At 41.6% G+C, this 20030-nt stretch overlaps 1 protein-coding gene across 4 annotated transcripts in view; it reads left to right on the top strand.

Moving 5' to 3' along the window:
- GRIA2 (glutamate ionotropic receptor AMPA type subunit 2) overlaps positions 1 to 20030 on the top strand; it is a 232105-nt gene that overhangs the window by 126825 nt on the left and 85250 nt on the right. For all 4 annotated transcript variants that reach the window (XM_088475313.1, XM_088475311.1, XM_088475309.1 and 1 more), the window contains exon 6: positions 10249 to 10410. In XM_088475313.1, the coding sequence (XP_088331439.1) occupies positions 10249 to 10410 (162 nt within the window). The remainder of the gene's footprint in view (positions 1 to 10248; positions 10411 to 20030) is intronic.

Raw genomic sequence — 20030 nt, 5'->3', positions numbered from 1 at the left:
GGTAAGAATATCAATGGACACTGAAGCTTAGTGTAGTGAAAGGAGAGTTACAGTGAGTAGGGGGTGAGACAGGCTTCCAGCACTCAGACACATCTCCATGTGTGCCTCCTCAGCCATTGACCTCACCGCATGTCACTGGCATTAGCATATTTTAGCAACTGCGATCTGTAAGGGAATGCAGTTCCAAATGCATTACAGTCCATCTCTGAATTATCTGATTCAGGTTTATTTATTATTATTTATTAACAGTTTCTTATGTCGCGTGGCAAATTCCGTTGCGCTTTACAATTTGAATCAACATTAACATTGTACTGGGTTGTAAAAGACATACATACATAAAAGACATACGTAAAAGACATACATAAAGGTAAGAGGGCCCTGCTCACAAGTTTTTCTATAGGTTAGATCGCAAGGCTGCGGAAGCAAGCAAACGGTCGATGTTTGCTCAAGGCGGCCACTGCGATCGGGTATGCAGACACAGCGGCACAAAGAAATGATAGATAGGAAGCACCTTTTGGGTGTGAAGAGGGGGGTGGTCTGCGGAACGCAGGCGTGCCAGTGCGTTTGAACGCCATTACAGGGGAATGGATAATTAATCCCCTGCAATGGCATACGCAGCCATAGGTCTAGATGGCGACAGGAAGTTTAGCAGTTTGTGAGGTTGGGTCAGGTCAACCACCACTGTGCGTATGGTTCCGATGTTACTCGATGTTACCAGTGTTTTACCTGACTTGCTGATGCATGTCATGGGAAGTGGGCAGCTTTATACAGTGATGGGCGTTTTGGTATAGTGCTGTGGTTGCCGTGCGATTGTATTCATTAGCATATTTTCACAGTGAGTGGGTGTGTGCGAGCGCAGGCTTGCGATCCGTGCTGGATCAGGCTCTAGGCCCACAGTCTTTTCACCAGATGATTTTTTTAGAGCTGAGATTAGCAGATCGCATGTTAGAATGTAATAGCGTGCAAGCATGAATCTGCATGTTTATTAGAATTTTCAATTGTAATTGTAAGAAGAATCGCATCTCAAGTATGATTGTAAAAGTGTGTACCTAGCTGAAGAGATATTCGCTTCTGTGTTCCCTAGAAACCTTGTCATTACTGGGTTTTCATTAAGTACTGTAGTGAGAGCTCCTTAGGTCTGTCCTCACTTCCCCTATCTGTATGACATACTGTATGCTACATTTCATTATTTCTGTTTTCATTTTCAGCAATTTGTGGAAAGGGTTTTGAATATTTATTTTGAATTAACATGGTAAACATTGACAACAAATTGATCTATTTTAAATTCAGAATTTGCAGCAACAAGATGCAAAAAATATGTTGTGGTTGAATATTTTCAAAGTAATGTAAAACAAAAGTACTATCTATAATGCAGTACAAATATTACATGTTGCTTTATATGTTACAAATCATAGAATATATAGATGACTGTATCATTCGTGTGGTTACAACTGCATAAAATTAACAAGAGGTAAAATCGTGGCTAAGTACATATTTTTTTCTATAGTTACTGAGTAATTATTTTTATATATGTCAGTCTTGTTTGCATGGGGGTGTTCATGATTTGTGGTAGTGTTTCCTCCTTAACTCTTACCTAGTATAACGCTTAAGGTGCCCATAGACATAGCGATGTGCTCACTATCCAACATCGTGTACGATTTCCCCTAAACTCCCTCGGGAGCTCCCCTGCAGGTGTGGGCACGGTTCGGTCAAAAGAGCTGCCAATTTGATTCACGATCTCACGATATATCGTGCATCGTGTCTGAAGTCCAAATCGTGAGATCATGCCCGATAGATCGTGAGTTTCCAAAACAACACACGACGATCTTCACGATTGGTGGGAAATTTATATAATGGTCGAGGCTAGCTAGGGGGTATAAAAAGCAGACGCCATTTTAACCCTGTGCACATTCTGCTCTGCTACTAGTGAGGCTGGGTGTATACCTGCTGAACCCTGTACATTGCTAGAGTGCTCTGCTTTGTATTTGGCTTGCCTTTTACAAAGTGTCTTCTACCTGCAAGTGTGTGCTACCTGCATTCTATCCTGCTCCTGAATTCTGTGCTGATGCATCCCTATCAGTATAAAGTGATGGTCGCCCAAGCTGGGATCAAGGTGATCCAGGAGAGGGCCCAGCGAAGGAGAAGAGCATGCTGGACCAAGGAGTGGCTGCAGCAAAGGGATACTCGCTCTCACATGTCCCTGCTGATGAAGATCAAGGAGAACAACCCGGACGACTACCGCAGCTACCTGTGCATGGATGACGCCACCTTCCAGGAGTTGCTGTATCCGGTGACCCCTCACATCCGGAGGCAAGACACAAGGTGGCGGATGGCAATCCCTGCTGAAGAAAGGCTGGTGGCTACCCTGAGGTACCTGACTACAGGAAGGTCATTTGAAGACCTGAAGTTTGGGACACTCATCTCACCTCAGTCGTTGGGCGTCATCATCCCGGAGACCTGCAAGGCTATCGTTAAAGTGCTGGAGTACCAGCATTTCAAGGTGAGAAAAAAAAAAACACTACACATTTGTTTCTTGTCAAAGAAAAAAAGGTTGTTTTTTTTTTTTTTTTTAATGTAACTCTTTATAATAACTGTAACAGCCAATAAAGCAGCATTAACAAGACTGTGCTGCATGGCAGTCATTAACATTTGTGTGGCAACAACACTACATAGTAGTCAATTACATTTTTTTGTAAGGTTTTTTTTTTTAAACCCATTATAATAACTGACAGCCACTGTGGCAATATAACTGAACAGTAGTCAATAACAATTTTTCTGTGGTTTTTATTTAAACTCTTTATTATACCTGAGAACAGCCAATAAGGCTGCATTAACCAGACAGTGCACTGAACTCTAGGCAATAACATATTTTTTAGTTATTTTTAATATTTAAAATAAACATGAATAGAAATTGTACAAAACAGCATTATCACCAAATTTTATCAATCCCAATAGGTAGGCTGCTGTATGTTGTACGGTGGGTCAGACACCAGATTGAACAGGCCAATACACACATGGCACAAGTACAGATCGTGGCCCCGGCTTCCATCAATCTGTACTTGCGCCATGTGTGTAGTGACCTTGTAAAATTAGTGTCATCACCACCGTATACCATACAGCCAGCACCTATTGGGAGTGATACAATTTGGTTATAGTACAGGCAAGAAGAAGAAAAAACCTAAAAATTAAAAGTAACGTGGCAAATCTTCCTCTGACTCCAGCAGAGCATTATAAACAGTCTGGCTTGTGGGCGGGGTGCTGGATGGGGGAGTAATCTCCAACTGGGCTGGGGGGGGGCTCACATAGGAGGTTGGGGCAGGTGAATAAAGAAGTGGGTCTGCAATGTAGGTGGAGTCATGTAAATTGCTGTTGAGTGACCTAATTAAAAGCTCATAGATGAGCTTTTGGAAATTTTCCTTAGTTAGCTCATCAGTTTTTCTCATTCAACTGTTAATATGTGCTGTAAAATTGTCGATATCAGCCGGCGGTTTCTGAAGGATGCGTTCTGCTTGTTGGAGAAATAAGTCCTCCTGTTCTGTGTGCTGCTGCTTTCTCCCCTGTTTTTTTTCAGGGTGGTGCCGAAGAAGATGATCATCCTGGTAGAATGGGTGTTGGCACTGGGGTCAAATTATCCACTTTGCTGTCCCCGAGCAAACTTAGGTCTGGCGTAGAGGACATATCAGGCTCTTGGGTGCGAGTCTATATAGAAACAAAAATGAAGAACAAATATTATAGTAATGTTTTAACCCATTTTTTTACTACTTTTCCAGTTTCCTAACACTGTGGATGAGTGGAAGAGCATCGCTGAAGAGTTTGAACAATGTTGGAATTTCCCTAACTGCGGAGGAGCCATTGATGGAAAACACATCCGCATCAACCCACCTGCCAACACCGGATCATATTACTACAACTACAAAGGCTATTTCAGCATCGTTCTCATGGCAGTGGTGAATGGCAACTATGAATTTTTGTTTGTGGATGTTGGCAAGAATGGATGTGCTTCTGATGGTGGGTCCTTCAAACATATGGCTTTCTAACAGAGACTCACCAACAAAACCCTCAACTTGCCATCACTGGACGAGACAAAGCACGGCCTAAATTACGTTTTCGTCGCAGACGAGGCTTTTGCATTACATGAACATGTGATGAAGCCATTTGCACAGAGGTGCCTGACCAGAGAGAAGGGGATCTACAACTATCGTCTATCCCGGTCACGGCGCATTTTGGAAAATGCGTTTGCAATACTCAGCAACCGGTTCCGCATTTTTCACACCACCATAAACCTACGTGTGGAGAAGATAGACTGAGTCGTGATGGTGTGCTGTGTGCTGCATAACTTTCTTCAAAGGAAAACTACACAACGAGGACCAGTCCCAGCTAGACCAGAAGATGTAGGACCTCCAGAGTAGATTGCCCAGTTTACACCAATTCTTCCAACATCGACAGCACATGCCAAAGAAATGAGGGAGGAGTATATGGCCTATTTCAACTGACCAGGTGCGGTGCCATGGCAGGAGGACTTTCTGTGAGATAAATGACTATAGTGGACAATTGGGATAGAGCTACAAAAACAATAAAAAGATTTGGTTTATGAACTGTGCCTATACTTACCAAAATTTCCTCAGACGGTCCTCTTACTTCTGCCGATTCTTCTCCCTCTCGCTCTGCCAGCAGGACGACCGACTGGTGTGGCTCTTGTTCGCTGATGAAGCTTATCAGGTGATAGTACCACAGTGTTGGCTGGTACATGTCGTTGGTGCCTGCACTGGAGCTTTTGGAATTGTCCACTTTTTCTTCTCCTTTATGTAGATGGTACGCAGGTTCTGTATTTTGTGGCGTACTGTTTTAAGGTCATCATCTGCAATGAACTGTTTGGTGTAGTCCAACAACACCCCCGAAGCTGCCAATTTATGAGACTTGTTGTGGTATTGTCTACTGGATATCCACCATAGACATTCCTTTGACTGGAGGATTTCGAGGAATCCAGTCACAAACTCACGTTCACTATCCATAGAAATTGCTAGGAAGAAAAAATTAAAAGGAAATTTTTTTAAGCTATAATTGTCAATAGTTTTGTACATTTTTAATATTTATTTCTACAGTTTTCAAGATTTTTTAAAAATAAATTTTTCCAGGTTTTTAATATTTTTTTTATTTTTATTTTTTAATATTTTTTTTACAGTAATGTAATGTATTTTTAATAGTATTGTAATATGTTTTTTACAGGATTTTAATGTATTTTTATTGTATTAAAATATTTTTTTTACAGGAATGTAATGTGTTTTTAATAGTATTCTAATATGTTTTTTTAGTATTTTAATGTATTTTTATTGTATTGTAATTTGTTTTTTTACAGGAATGTAATTTATTTTTAATATTATTGTAATATGTTTTTTCAGTATTTTAATGTATTTTTATTGTATTCAAATATATATATTTTTTAGAGGAATGTAATGTATTTTTAATAGTATTGTAATATGTTTTTTTAGGATTTTAATGTGTTTTTATTTTGTTGTAATCTGATTTTTTTTACAGGAATGTAATGTGTTTTTAATAGTATTGTAATATGTTTTTTTCAGGATTTTATTGTATTTTTATTGTATTAAAATGTTTTTTACACAAATAATGTGTTTTTAAAAGTATTGGAATATGTTTTTTTTGTTGTTGCAATTTATTTGTTTATGTTGACATACATTTGTTTATGGTGGTATATTCAAATGTAAACAAATGTATCACAAGAACAAAAACTAATTGAATATATGTATTGATGTTGTTGTAATGTTTTCTTTTTTGTTGTTGAAATAAATTTGTTTATGGCATTTTAATATATTTTGAGTGTTTTATGATTTTGAAGGTATTTATTAGGTGGCCCGTGACATTGGTGGCCAGAGAGTAGCTAGGTGGGTGGCACACATTGGTGGGTGGCACACATTGGTGGGCAGTAGGAGGTTACTGCATGACCCAGCCACCGCCCAACTCATTCAGGCAGGCGGTGGCTGGGTCACACATTTATAAGTGGGTGGCACACATTGGTGGGTAGGTGGGTGGCACACATTGGTGGGCAGTGGGGTTGCATTAAATACAGTACCACTACTCACCAAAGTGCTGCAATCCAGACTTCAGTGTGCAGGCTCCTAATCGTGCTTCCTTCTCCTTCTATTCACGATGCTGCACAAGATGGTGGATGGGTGTGTACTGGGCCCTGGCTGTCAAATTCCGCAACGTACGATGAATCGTGAGATACATCGTGAGCAAAAAGGTACTCACAATAGGCACCTAATTGTATCCCAGATTAGCAAATCTGCCATACAGCACGGCAGATCTGAAGATGCGATGTACGACGAGCAGGGACGTTATTTGGTCATATTTTGCACAGTTGTCTTCACGATTCATCGAAATCGTCCAAATCTGGTAAAATATCGCTATGTCAGTGGGCAGCTTTAGGTCAACTACTAGCTTGTAGCTGTGGGGTATAATTACTAAAGTGAAGTATATTTACTAAAGTGGAGATATTGCCTATAGCATCCAATCAGATTTTAGCTATTATCTTTTAGAAGGTGCTAGATAAATGTTTAGTAGAATCTGATTGGTTGCAATGGGCAACATCTCCACTTCTAAAAACCTGCACTTTAGTAAATATACCCCTGAGTCTCTCCTACCTAAATATCCAGAGGTTTAACTTGGCAGAAGTCTCCCTCTGCATGTTTGATAGCACGTACAACAGATGAAGTGGTACACAGACACAACTGATTAAAATAATTTGCACTGGGTTACCTATTGATAAATAAATTATATACTTATTTAGTTACAGCCCCTATACACAGACTCTTATTTACATATTTCATGACAAATTGCTACATAACGTACACCGCTGTATTTTGCGGTATAAGTATCATCCCACCTATCATCAGGTTTATCAGCTTACAATAAATGAATTTGTCCCAAGAGCTAGCACTCATTGTGGCACATAGCTTCTTTCTACCTTAAATGTATCTTGATTGCTATTAACTCCGCTTGCAGAACTAATCTCTGGACTAATCCTGTTGATATTGTTGACTATGGGCCATATTCAATTACGTGCGAAAAGTCAGTTTCCGCGGAAAAGTATTGCGAGAGATGTCATTTTGCCTTGCGAAAAGCTTCCTCCGTATTCAATTCCGAATACTTTTCGCTGATGCGGAAACTCAATGCAATGGGACCTGCAAAATAGTTTTGCCTATGAATAAGTGTCAAAAAAAAGTACAGAAATGGGGTTTTGGGGTGCAAAGCTGCGGAAACCCCCCCAGCACCCTTGGGACAGTCCCCCAAAGGTAAACTGCATTAAATAAAGTTTTAAAAAGTCTTTAGAACACCACAAAAAAGTACTTTCATTTTGGGGGCGAAAAAGTCCAAAGTTGGGGGACAAACTTAAAAACTGGCGAAATACACTCCGGGGGGTCCCCTTGTATGCCCCAGGTGTTTTTAAGTTTGCAGGTGCTTGCGGCAGGTGGATTTTTAACAATTTTTAAAACTTCACTTTATCAACTTAAAAATATGCTTGCACCCATTTTCAGGTGCCCCACATTTGCTGGGACTAGTTATCTTGAGCCTAAAAAATTGCTTATGCAAAGATGCGAAATAGCAGCTATTGAGAGCATTTAAGTACCCCAAATACCTTCAGCAGGGCTATTCGGGGGGACTTTTCGCCTGGAATTGAATATGCCCCATTGTAAACCTGTTTTAGTTATTAATTTTTTTTTTGGTGCCACATAAGCATGTAAACCCATGGATGTAAATAACTCATAGCTTCCATATGGAATCTATCTGAAGAACATACTGTACATAGAAGAACATTTTCACATTAGAAAAATACTTACAATAAGGCTACTGGTGATTTCTTATGCTTTTCTATCTGGCTGAAATCAGCTAATTGTTAGGACCGTACCCTTTAATGGGAGTTTTCTATTAGCTGATATTGCAATTCATTACTGCCTCTGCCATTGCTTACTATTAAATATGTTGCAACCCACCCACTACCTTACCACATTACTTCCTATTAGTAAACAGATAGGTAATACAAATACATTGTACAACTAAAGAACATCTACTGTACATCTTGTCTGACTGTAGAAATGTGTTTGAATGAAACAGTAATACTAGTCATTTTTGTAGGAATGATACGAATGTTTATTTTCATGAAATGTTCCACAGAGTGAGAATGAACATTTGTCATCAAGCAATAAAACTGCATTTGGCATGGGCAAAAATGACACGTGCTTACACAACCCTACATCTTGAAATGCATCATACAATAAAAGAAGCAAGGAAAGTGTCAGTGTTAATGAAGTAAAGAAAAGTTACGCCAATGCAAACATTAGACAACTTATTTTCAGAAACTGCTTCCATGCAGGGCTGTAGTAGGGCGATTTTCTTCCCTGTGCCAGCTCCGCCCCAGAACATGTGATATTATGTCCGCTTACCCACTCCTAGTTATGCAAGGTTGTATCAAGCAGGCACATAGAATAATTATTGTCTGCCCTGTGCATCTCACAAGCACTTATCCATCTATTCTGAAGCCATGGGGCAAGCTTGCATCTCCCCCCCGCCCACCTCTCTCTCTTACCTGGTGATTTCTGTAGTGTGCATGATATCTGGAAACATGGCGCTGACTGAGAAATAAGTTATTTGAATGGGTGCAGGGTGTGCAGTGTGGACCCAAAGTTCCGTGTGCTCCGCACAGCCTGCACCCATTATAGATATGCCTATGCTGAAGCCCCCTATTCCTCCCAAAAAAAAGTATATTATAAAGCAAATTGCAGATTTATCGTATCCTAAGCAATAAAGCAATCCCTGACTTGTCATGGTTGCCTACAAAATTACAAATTAGCACCAACTGCAAGTGGTAGTATTAGACAGCAGGGCAAAGTAACAGCAGCACACATGCTAGAGCACTTTCCCAAAATGTGCACTTAGTAAAAATTATAGCTTTAGAAATGATGCTGTTCCATTTTGATGAATCTGAATGAGGGGGACAAGTTCCTCTCGACTTTACCCAAAATTTTGAATAAAATAATTAAAATGCCGGCATTGTGAATTTTCCTTGTTAGGGGTCAATCCAATTAGGTGTGAATTGCAAGGTGCGAATTGCTGTTTTCTATTCGAATTCGCATAGCGAAATTAATTTGCAGTCCAATCAGCAACTCACACTGAACCAGTCAGAGTGAATTCACATTTTTCCATTTGCACCTCCCTGAGGGTGAGAGATGGAAAGAAAAATCTTTGTTTTAAGGTTAAAATGTTGGGACACCATGCTGAACCCCCCCCCCCCTCCCTAAAGAATAATTAGGCAATTACAAGTTTCCAATTAGCTTAAATAGCCCAATAATTACATGCTCTGTTTTGAGGTTAAAAAAAATTGTCCTCAAATTATCCCAAAATCATGTTTGGCACCCCAATTTTAATTACAATATTTTTTTTTATTGAAAATTATTTTATTTTTTTAAAATAATTTTTTAAAAAATTTCAGTGCCCTCAAAGTACCCCAAAATCATATTTTTTCCTACTTTTTTTGCATTTTTCATTTAATTAGTTTGATATTAAATGAATAAAGTTAGCTTTTTATAATTTTTTTTTGCAATTTATACTCCACCCCTAGAAATTAGCCATTTGACACCATTTAAAAACCTTCAGTACTTTCCTAATGCCCACAAACAGCCTTCTATATGGTCCTGCTAATGAAATTATCAATTTTGGGGGGTCCCGGAGGAGACTTATCACGTTGTTTGTGCTGCACAGCCAATGTACAATATATCTGCAGATTTATCTGTCCATCATGCTGTGTGTATGCGTACACTTGCAGCAGAGTCCGCGGGTAGGGGGCGCGACACGTCCCCGACCATCGGGACCCGCTGACAAATGACAGATGCTGGTTGTTCAGTGTGATATATCTGCAGATCACTAGATGTGATATATAATGTGATTTATATATATATATATATATATATAAATATATATATATATAGAGAGAGAGATAGATAGATAGATAGATATATAAGATACTGCTGATGAAAGTTGCTAATTAGACATTCTTATTTGTTACTATTATGTAATTATTTTTTTCAACTAACTTTCCTCTAATAATTAACATTTGTTAGGAGGATATTAATCTTTGGATTGGTTCTCGAGAAGTCCTCTTTTGCTTAATAAAATTCTACTCAAAAGCATTATCAGAATAAAAGTCTAATATATATATATTTTTTTTTTACCCAGGGCTTTACAGATGGAGATCTAGCAAAGATTCAGTTTGGAGGAGCTAATGTGTCAGGATTTCAGATCGTTGACTACGATGATCCTGCAGTATCCAAATTTATACAACGTTGGTCAACTCTAGAGGAGAAGGAATACCCTGGAGCTCACACGTCCACTATTAAGGTAACATATACTTAAAAAAAAATTAAAAATTGTCTTCTATGACAATAGATGTATTATGTTTATTTATTTTAAATACATGGACCATGAGGTCCAAAATAATATACTGAATGGAAAATATTTTTGAGGGTTTTTTTTACCCTATTTTTGTTTAACAAAATAGATAAAATAAATAAATAACAAATGTTAAATAAATGAATAAACAGATGTTCTCTTATTGACAATTCAGCAAGAATGAGTGCCAGACAGACTGTAAGCTCCTTTTATGGACACATGGCATTTGTTGATGCTTACTGTTTGACTACTGTACTTTGCATTCCTTACACGGTGATAAGTCTGATTCTCCAGTGGGTGTAAATTATTAGGTGCACTTTTAGTTCAGGCTCAGTTGAGTCTATTTGTTCTTCTGAAGGCTTGCAGTTCTAAGACCTCATAAACCTAGAAGTGCTGTGCATTGATTGGTAGAAACATGCCTCACCCTGCCCTCCATGATTAGCTGATTTGTAAAGCTGGGTACCCACTGGAGCGATGTCAGGCCAATTTCACGTTTTGTAACGACAAATCGCCTACATGGCTAATTGTGTATAGGCAATTGCACGCACGCGCAGTGGTTAGCGACAGTCGCTAGGTTTAATGTGGTGCACATCAACCTAGTGATATCGTTAGCGACCTCTAGTAAGTTAATGCACAGTGATCATTCCATCATTCAGTAACTTGTTCCAGTGTGTACAGGCATTCGTTCCGATGTCAGGGTACAGTGGGCCTGATTCAGACCAGTTCGCTAGATGCGATCGCTCGCTCCCAGTGTATGGAAATTTGGCTAAGTGACATCAAGGCAGCCGATCGTAGGGCATGTCATAAGCACTCCCACTATGTCTTGGCGAGCGATCATTTTGTGTTTGTAGACGCTCACCAGCCTGTCTTAAGAAGCCCACTTGCGTACGTCATCTCCAGGAATTGCAAGAAACCATTGGTAAATTGAGCACCATCGGATGCGATCGCAGTGCTTGAGGTTGAGCACTTCAGTGTATATTTCAAGCAAGTGACATGTCCTATGATGCTGGCTGTTAATTATGCACGCTTCTGAAATGGCGTTGAATTTCTCAGGCACTCCTGCTTTCGTACCTCCACTCCCCCGTTTCCAGTGGCCTGCCCCTGTTACCACCCACAAACGGCTTGACCTGACACTCATTCAGCTGGGCTGTCTATGCTCGGCGAGCGAGAGTTTCCCCATCGCTCGTACTAGTTCGTGCACATGCAATATGAAGCATACGCATGCGCACATTAAAAAACATTGCTCGCTCCGACCAATCGCTTGCTAGCGAACAGGTCTGAATCAGGTCATGAGTGTAACCAGATTAAGTGATGGTCTCTTAAACTGTTCATGGTTCCACTGTCTCTATATATTTTATTGAAAGACACAATCTTTACTTTGATAATTAATGTACTGTAAAATGTTAAAGGCCTATGCAGAATACAATTTCCTGAAAGCAAGTTGATTCTTACTTTAGTTTTGTGGCCTCTATGGTAAATGTTGCATACAGCATATTTGATTAAAATGAACTTGCATTATTATAGCTCAAATAGTGGCAATCATATTACACAGTGCTGCAAACACATGTAATCAAATGCATCATGCTTTGTAGTTTTCCTATATAGCATTGCATGGTAAGATATTTTATACCTTTATCAAAACGTACAATATATGTACGGTTTTAAAGGGGAAACATTACCAGCTGATCCCCTATATTGCAGTGCCATGTCAGCTCATGTCAGTCACATTGTATTATGGCTCTTCTTTGTAAAATGAGCCTTTGTGTGTTTATATCTGTTGGTGTGGAAACAAATCACACATTTATTTTCATATTCATGTTGACTGCATTACTGCCTCCAAGCACTGTGCACAAACTAACTATGGGACAAGCTACACGTCCTAGTTTTCTAAGAACCACAACGATTGACATAAATACTATAATGGATTTTTTTTCTATTTATACTATTTTCCTTTACAAATACTCATTGGCAAAATGAGATTATTTTGTTTTGTTTTGCATTAACAGTTTCATTTTAGTTTTGTGCAGCTAACCGTGAGATGGCACTAGTAATAAAGCTCTTTCTTGTTAAAGCAAAATCTTTTTCATAAACATAATAATAGAACAACACAATAGGCTTTACAAACTAAAACATATAGAACAAAATTTTTTTTTTTTCATTTTTAGTAAAAAAACAATATATACAGTACAGATGTGTCCACATACAACCTCCGTGCGCTACAAGTCGTGTTACACATATTGCGTGAGCGCCATGCGACGCGTTATCGCTGAGCGTATTTCATGCGACTTATTCACAGCCTCTGACACTATAACATAGCATTTTGCATGCAGATATAACCGCAGTCGCAATCAGAATATAGGCATGCCACATATCATTTGCATGGCTTTGTAATAAGACACATTTTAAGGGAAAAAGTTGCGCAAAAAGATGCTCGGTGCTACCGAGTCGTGCCACGGCGTGGCGTGACTAGAAGGGCTGTTTACCGTGCTAGAAGGCTAGATGTATGAGGACACATCTGTACGTTCCGGCGTTTCACAGCCATGTGAGCAAATATTGAGCATATAGACAAATACAAGTGCACTAATGATAGTTACATTGAATAGTTGTTACAAAAGCATTTCTAACTTGCAAATACAGAGACAATGTTTTCTTAATGCAATAATACCTTTCTCTGGGCCTGATTCAGACCCGCTCGCGAGTGCTGAGCGCTCGCAAGCGGGTCGATGTTGGCCCAGTGCGCATGCGCAGGACGGAGCCGGCTCCGTCGTGCGCATGCGCGAGAGCCGGATAGGGACGGGCAAGCCGTCGCTCCGGATCTCGTACCAAAGGAGGCGTGCTGTCGATGTCAAGTGACAGCACGCCCCCTTTGGTGGGCGGCCCGGGGGCGTGGCTGGCCAGACGGAGGCGATCCCATGGGAACGCCTACCGTCTGGGGCCGGCCCCACTGACATCACAAGTGGGCTGCATCACAAGTGATGTCAGTGGGAGTGCTTTCGGCTCTGATAGAGCGGATAGCACTCTAGGGCTTGCGGCAATGAGACCCTCCCACAAGGCCGCTCGCTATAGCTGTGGGTGGTCACCCAGAGCTATGCGAGCGGCCAGGAGGACGCTCAAAAAAACCAGAGGGCCGGCCCTGATTCAGAGCGAGCGCTCTATCAGAGCGTCCGGCTCTGAATCAGGGCCTCTGTTCCCCTCCTGTCAAACTTACTGATGTGCTATACTGTCAAGGGGATTATCTGACATGGGGGCTTGGCAATAAGTCATTCTGGTCAATTTGAGGTCCAAAATTATTATTATGATTATTATTGTCTTTTAATAATAATGTAGGGGAAACAAAGGAGAGACGACCTTGCTTACAAGAGCTTACATTCTACAGGGTAAGTGGATAGTCACACAAGGGAGAGGGGGCAGAAAAATATAGCAGGAAACCAGCCAGTAACAAAACTCACACTTTGCTGATGTGTATACAGAGAAATAACATAAGCCTATATCTAAGATTTAGAGGAGTCCTGTCATTTATATTATTGGTGTTGGTAAGAGTCCTGACATTAAGTGTGATATTTCCGACTGAATTTGCATTGCAAATTCAGACAATATCACAGGGATTTTTAATAATCCCCTGCAGGGATATAGCTTGTGATAAAGTTCTGTCCCTGCGAATCCCCTCCGCAGCCTTATAACTGTATTTTACGGAAAACATACAGTGACAAGGTTCCGCGCATGCGCCGAACGGCAGCCGAGTTCCACTCCAATTGCCCTTTAGTGAATTTAGGTGAAACTAAAATAATGTGAAAAGGGTGTGAAAACACCCTTTTTCACTTTATTTAAGTAAAAATAATGTTAATAAATAGAGCCCTAAGTGTATTTGCACTTTTCAGAGCATTGTATTTGAATTAAGCTAACTTAGAGTGTATTCAGTGCTTGGTAAATTTGTGTAGTATGTTTGTTAATGGAGATGGTCATAGAACTCATTTATCCTGATTGCAATCTCAGGCAATGCTCACGGTCTGTAAACACATGCCTGGGGCAGAATGTGTCACTCACATAATATAATCAGCAGCAGCCAGCATGGATTTATGAAAGACCAGTCCTGTCAAACAAATCTACTTGTGTTTCATAAAGAAGTGAGTAGACAATTATACAGAGGGATGACAGAATTACAGTGGATGTTCATTTGAACCCTGCCTCATAGGGGCTGCATTTATGATTTAAATACTACTGGTATAGAAAATATAACTGTAACTGGAAAGGAAATTCACTAAAAAGGTGATTTATGGAGAGTACTTACCATTGGTGGTTGTGGTACCAATGCTGTTTAATTTGATCATACAGGATATATAAGTAGTAATTAATTTCCTTGTATTTGTAGATTACACAAATTTGTGTACTGAGGCCCTGATTCAGAGCCAGACGCTCTTTCAGAGCGCTCGCTCTGAATCAGGGAGGTTTTTTTAAAATGGAGCTGGCCTCCTGGCTGCTCGCTAAGCTGTGGGTGACCACCCACAGCTTTTGCGAGCGGCCAGGTGATGATCGCGATGGTCGCGACCATCGGGGCTTGCGACGAGACCCTTGTGGTAGGGTCTCGTTCCCGCAAGCCCCAGTGAGCTTCCGGCTCTAAATAGAGCCGGAAGCTCACCACTGACATCACTGGTGATGTCAGTGGTGCCTCCCACAAACGGCAGGCATTCCTTCGGGAGTGCCTCCGTTTGTGTAGCCACCTCCCCTGCCCGCCTCCAAAACGGGGTGAGCTGTCAATCACAATCGACAGCCGCCCCGTTTTGGTGCGAGATCCGTAGCGACTGAGCGCCTGTCGCTGGCCGGGTTTCACGCATGCCGGAGGCGGCGCATGCACAGGGGGAAAATACATCGACCCGCTTGCGAGCGGGTCTGAATCAGCCCCACAGTTTATACAAGAGAGTCTATAAATCAAGACACGCGACAGAAAAACTTGCACGAGTTTGCCTAACCTATTGGCACAGCTTACCAATGAGCCCTAATAGAGACACTTTCGCCACTCATAGTAGCGGTGAAAATTTACACTGCCAGGTTCCGTCCCGGCACAGTTACTACTAGTATATACAACCTTAAGTTGTGAACATGCATTGTGAGATCCCTCTTCGCACTCTGGACCCTATAGGTTGATGCTGTCTAATGTCACCCTAAGATTGCGCTAGCTCCCACAAGTCAAGCGCCAAAAACGTTTAGGGCCTCATTCAGAGGTGGTCGTAGAATGCAAGTGTTCGTTCTGAAACAGGGCGGCCGCTTGCATCCTGAACTGCGCCTCCATGTCGGTCGTTAGGCTGTGGGTTAACACCCACAGATCTAACGACCCTAAGGATGATGGTCGCGATGGTCAAGACCATCGCGACCATCGGGACTAATGACGAGACCCTAAGGTAGGGTCTTGTCATTAATGATGTCAAACCTTAATGATGTCAGTGGGGCCGCCCCCAAATGGCAAGCGTTGCGGCAGGAAAGCCTCTGCCCGCCCAGCAAACGGAGCAAGCTGTCACTCAACATCGACAGCTCGCCCCGTCTGCTACGAGACCCCTAACGACGGATCACCCGTCGTTAGCCAGGTCTCGCGCATGCGCAACATCGACCCGGTTGCGAGCTCTTAGAGCTAACGACTGGGTCTGAATAAGCTCCATAGTTTTCACAGCTTCAGAAATAGAACAACTGTAACATCCCCATACATTGTATGGGGACTGCAGTATTCTCTATCAGTCATAGGAACGCAGGCAGTATATTAGATATCTCCTGCATTTGAGGCTTAAAAAATTGCCTTATTACTTAAATTAGTGGTAATCTTGTGTAATCTACAATTTCCTGATGATTAACAGGGCATTTAGGTTTGATAAATCGGTATATATAATTATTAGATGGTCCTAGACAAGTTGGAAGATTTGTCAGTGACATGACAGATGAAGCTTACTGTGGATAAATATAAGGTTATTCATATGCTAGAGCAGTGGTTCCCAAACTGTGCGCCACGGCACCCTGGGGTGCCTCGGGACACTTGCAGGGGTGCCTCAGGTTGGTGGTCCAGCACCAAATCAAATTATTTATGGTCAATGTAATGTAAATATGTGGACAAACAGAAGTGCAAAGCTGTCCACCACCACATAACTGAACCTAAAGATGACAGGTCAGCACAATTTACTTTACTACATTTTTTTCTGAATGACTCAATAAGAAAGTTTTGGCTTAGGGGTGCCGTGAAAATAATGCTAATACTCTAGGGCACCGTGGTTAAAAAAAGTTTGGGAACCACTGTGCTAGAGCGTTATCTAGGAATTTTTATAGACCATAAACTTATGGTAGCAAGAGCAAGCAATGTCATTTTACAGCACCAGTAGGATATTCCATATTAAATGGGGCATAGACTCAAGTGAGAATTGTATCATTTCCCCTTGATAATACACAGGTGAGGCCTACCCAGTTCTGAAATAGAATGCTTGGGAACGCAGAGTAATAGTAAGAACTCAGTCAGGAGCCAATATTCCGATTTGTTTATACTAGAATAGAAAAGATTGAGAGGGTACATGATCGCCCAATGCCAATACCAAAAATTCTTTGGCAACCTGCTTGTTTTTAGCTCCCCACAGTAGACACAGGACATCAGTTGCTACTGGAAGGAAAGAGATTTACTCTCCAGCTACGAAAAGTTTTCTGTATTGTAAATCATGAGACTTGGAAATGTACCTCCTACACAAGAACTTGTATTGGCAGACACTGAAAGATTAAAAATTTCACAAACAATAGCAACGAGAATTTGTTCCATTGGCAGTCTGGGGCCAGGAGTACATTTTTAGTTGGGACAAGAGTGTCATGAGCAATCAAAACTGTATTTGTACGTTAGTAGATGTAGACTAATTGTTGGCGTTAAAAAAAAATCTCTTTGGGGACTTGGAATAAATAATCAGGTAATATGTTGGATGGTTTGTTGGCTGGTTGGTTGGTTCATTCATTGGCTGGTTGGTTGGTTAAGGTATCTACCTACACTATTTATTGCACAGAGTCCCACATATTTTATAATTGATTGAATTGATATCACTGACATGGGAATTTATACTAATATCATAACACCGTTGTGTCTGTCTGTTTGTTTCAAGTTGGCACAACTGAATATCGTAGTGGAAACTCCTAGAAATAACCGGCACTTTGTTCATCTCAATCCGTCAAGTTAAAGCTGAGGAATAACAAATATAAAATTTATTGACATCATCAATGCAAGAGATAGGTGTGGCACCATGCACGTGGCCGGTAAGGGGTGGGGGGAAGGGGGCTTTGGGCCCGCGTTCACTTGAATAGCATAGGCTACATAGCAGCCTGTGCACAGGGCACACAGTGACATTGGTTTGAGCGGTGGGTGAAGGCGCTGCTGCCAAGAGTCTGCATAACGCTGCCATTCACACGGTTCACTACCGCAACAGGGCCCCTATGTAAAGCAATACAACTAGAACACTTCAAAAAATTTTGGCAAAAACGATTTCATAGTGGGCAAAGACGCAGGCAACAGCTAGTTTGTAATAAAAATGACTGACCTTTTTTGGAGTCTCTATAGGTGACTAAACTCATTAATGGCAATAAAAATGTTAGTAACATGCAGTTGAATAAAATTATGTCATTTTTGTAAGGTTTGTTGTGTTTTGATAACAGGATATCTGTGCACCAGTAACTGTTCCTTAGCTTTAGGCTGTATGAGAAGGCACAGTGTTAGGCCTCTCACCGTGTTTTCTTGTTGAGTTTATTATCCTTTACTCTGTTTACCTTCTCTGTTTTAACCAGTACATTTGTATTAAATTCCCAGCAACCATATATACCAAATTGTGGACCTCAAATGTAGCGGGACTTATCCTAGAAATGAGTGCTGCTTCTTGGGTGGTGAATTAGTCAGATTGGGAGGAGGACAGTTTGTCGAAATGGAGAAGCCACTATATTATGAGAGGGGGCCTACCACTAAGGGCATCAACACTACTTTTGCTATACCCACCCCTCTTCCTAATCTTTCAGCCTACCTGTCCTGCATATTTTAGGTTGTGTCTTCCATTAAGAGTAGCACAAGGACTTATTGTTTTAATTCACTAGTCTAATGTTAGTCTCCTCTTATTGAATAGTTTTCACTTATTGGCTGAACCAACTCTCAGCTTACTTTGGATTTTACTCAGGCCTGATTAGTGACAATAATTATAGCCATGTGTGGGCCATGTGTTAATTTACTATTTTATTTATACTGTTTGCTAACATTATGACTTGTAAGTACCTTTTTCTCTCTGTATTTGCTACTGATGTCGGTTATATTAAAAACAGATTGCACAAAAAAGAGTAGCACAAGGAATATAGTGTGTCTACCTACATGTATGTGCTGTAACTGCTGGTATGTAGTCAAGAAGCCGGCGGTCAAAATGCCAACCGCCGGCTTCCTGACTGTGAAATCCCGGCATGGGACTAATGATAGGTGCCGATATCCCGACTCCTGTCAATATCCACCTGCCGAAATCCAGTCGCCCGGCATACCGAACGAAGGTAAGCCGGGAGTCGCGAGCGGACAGCCACAGGGGGGTGGTAGGGTCAGGTTTAGGGGCTCCCGGCGGGACATAGGGTTAGGCACCCCCCAGGGAGTGTTAGGGTTAAGCTAGGGTAAGGGGGTCTAGGGGTAGGCACCCCCGGGGGGAGGTTAGGGTTAGGCACCTCCCCGGGAGGATTAGGTTCAGGGTGTGGGGAGGGGGGTTAGGTTTAGGCACCCCTGGGGGGAGGATAGGGTTAGGCACTGGGGGGGGGAGGGTAGGGTTAGGCACCCCTAAGGGAATGTTAGGGTTAGGGGGGGGAGAGGGGTAGGGATAGCGTACTTACCTGCCCTGTCAGGATCTGCGCTGTTTGGGCTGCCGGCATCAGGATTTCAATAGCTGGGCTCAAGTCCGGCGGTCATTCTTACCGATCCTCCACTGGCAACTAATCAGATGTAATAGTGTAACTTAATTTCTCTTTCATCCACTAGGGAGACACTGGAGGTGCTTACGTTGGGGTATAGAGGCGTGGATAGCTGGAGCCGGCACTTTAAATAATTTAGAAGTGTGAAGCTCCTCCCCCTCTATGCCCCACCAGCCCTCAGTTTAGAAAATGTGCCTTGGAGCTGGTCACAACTTGCTGTGCTCCAGCAAGTCAATTATTTTATTTCTTTTATTTAACATATATTTCTTTATTTTTATTTTATTATTTCTAACATCTTTTACACTACTTTTCTTAGTACCCTTCGCCACCTCTCTAAAGGTGGGGTCCGGGATACTGGCACCCTGTTAACCTTCTGGGTTGCAGGAAGGAGTGTGCAGTGCTTCACTAAAAGCATCTGACAGCTCCTTACTGCCGCACACAGCACACACACACGGAAGAAAGAAGATCCTGTGAGTGCTGTTTCAGAGGAGCCGTCCGGAGGGGAGCGCAGTGAGTATAAATCATCTGCGCATCCCCAGTCCCCTGTCCTGCGGCTGGATAGAGCGCGATAGCGCTGCTCACTGAGTAATCTCCCTCCCCTCTCCCCGCTGATGAGCGCGGCTAGCGGCTCCTAC

The sequence above is a fragment of the Taudactylus pleione genome, unplaced genomic scaffold (assembly GCF_031769625.1).
Source record: "Taudactylus pleione unplaced genomic scaffold, aTauple2 ptg000170l, whole genome shotgun sequence".
Taxonomy (NCBI): Eukaryota; Metazoa; Chordata; class Amphibia; order Anura; family Myobatrachidae; genus Taudactylus; species Taudactylus pleione.
This window is presented reverse-complemented; position numbering and strand designations above follow the sequence as displayed.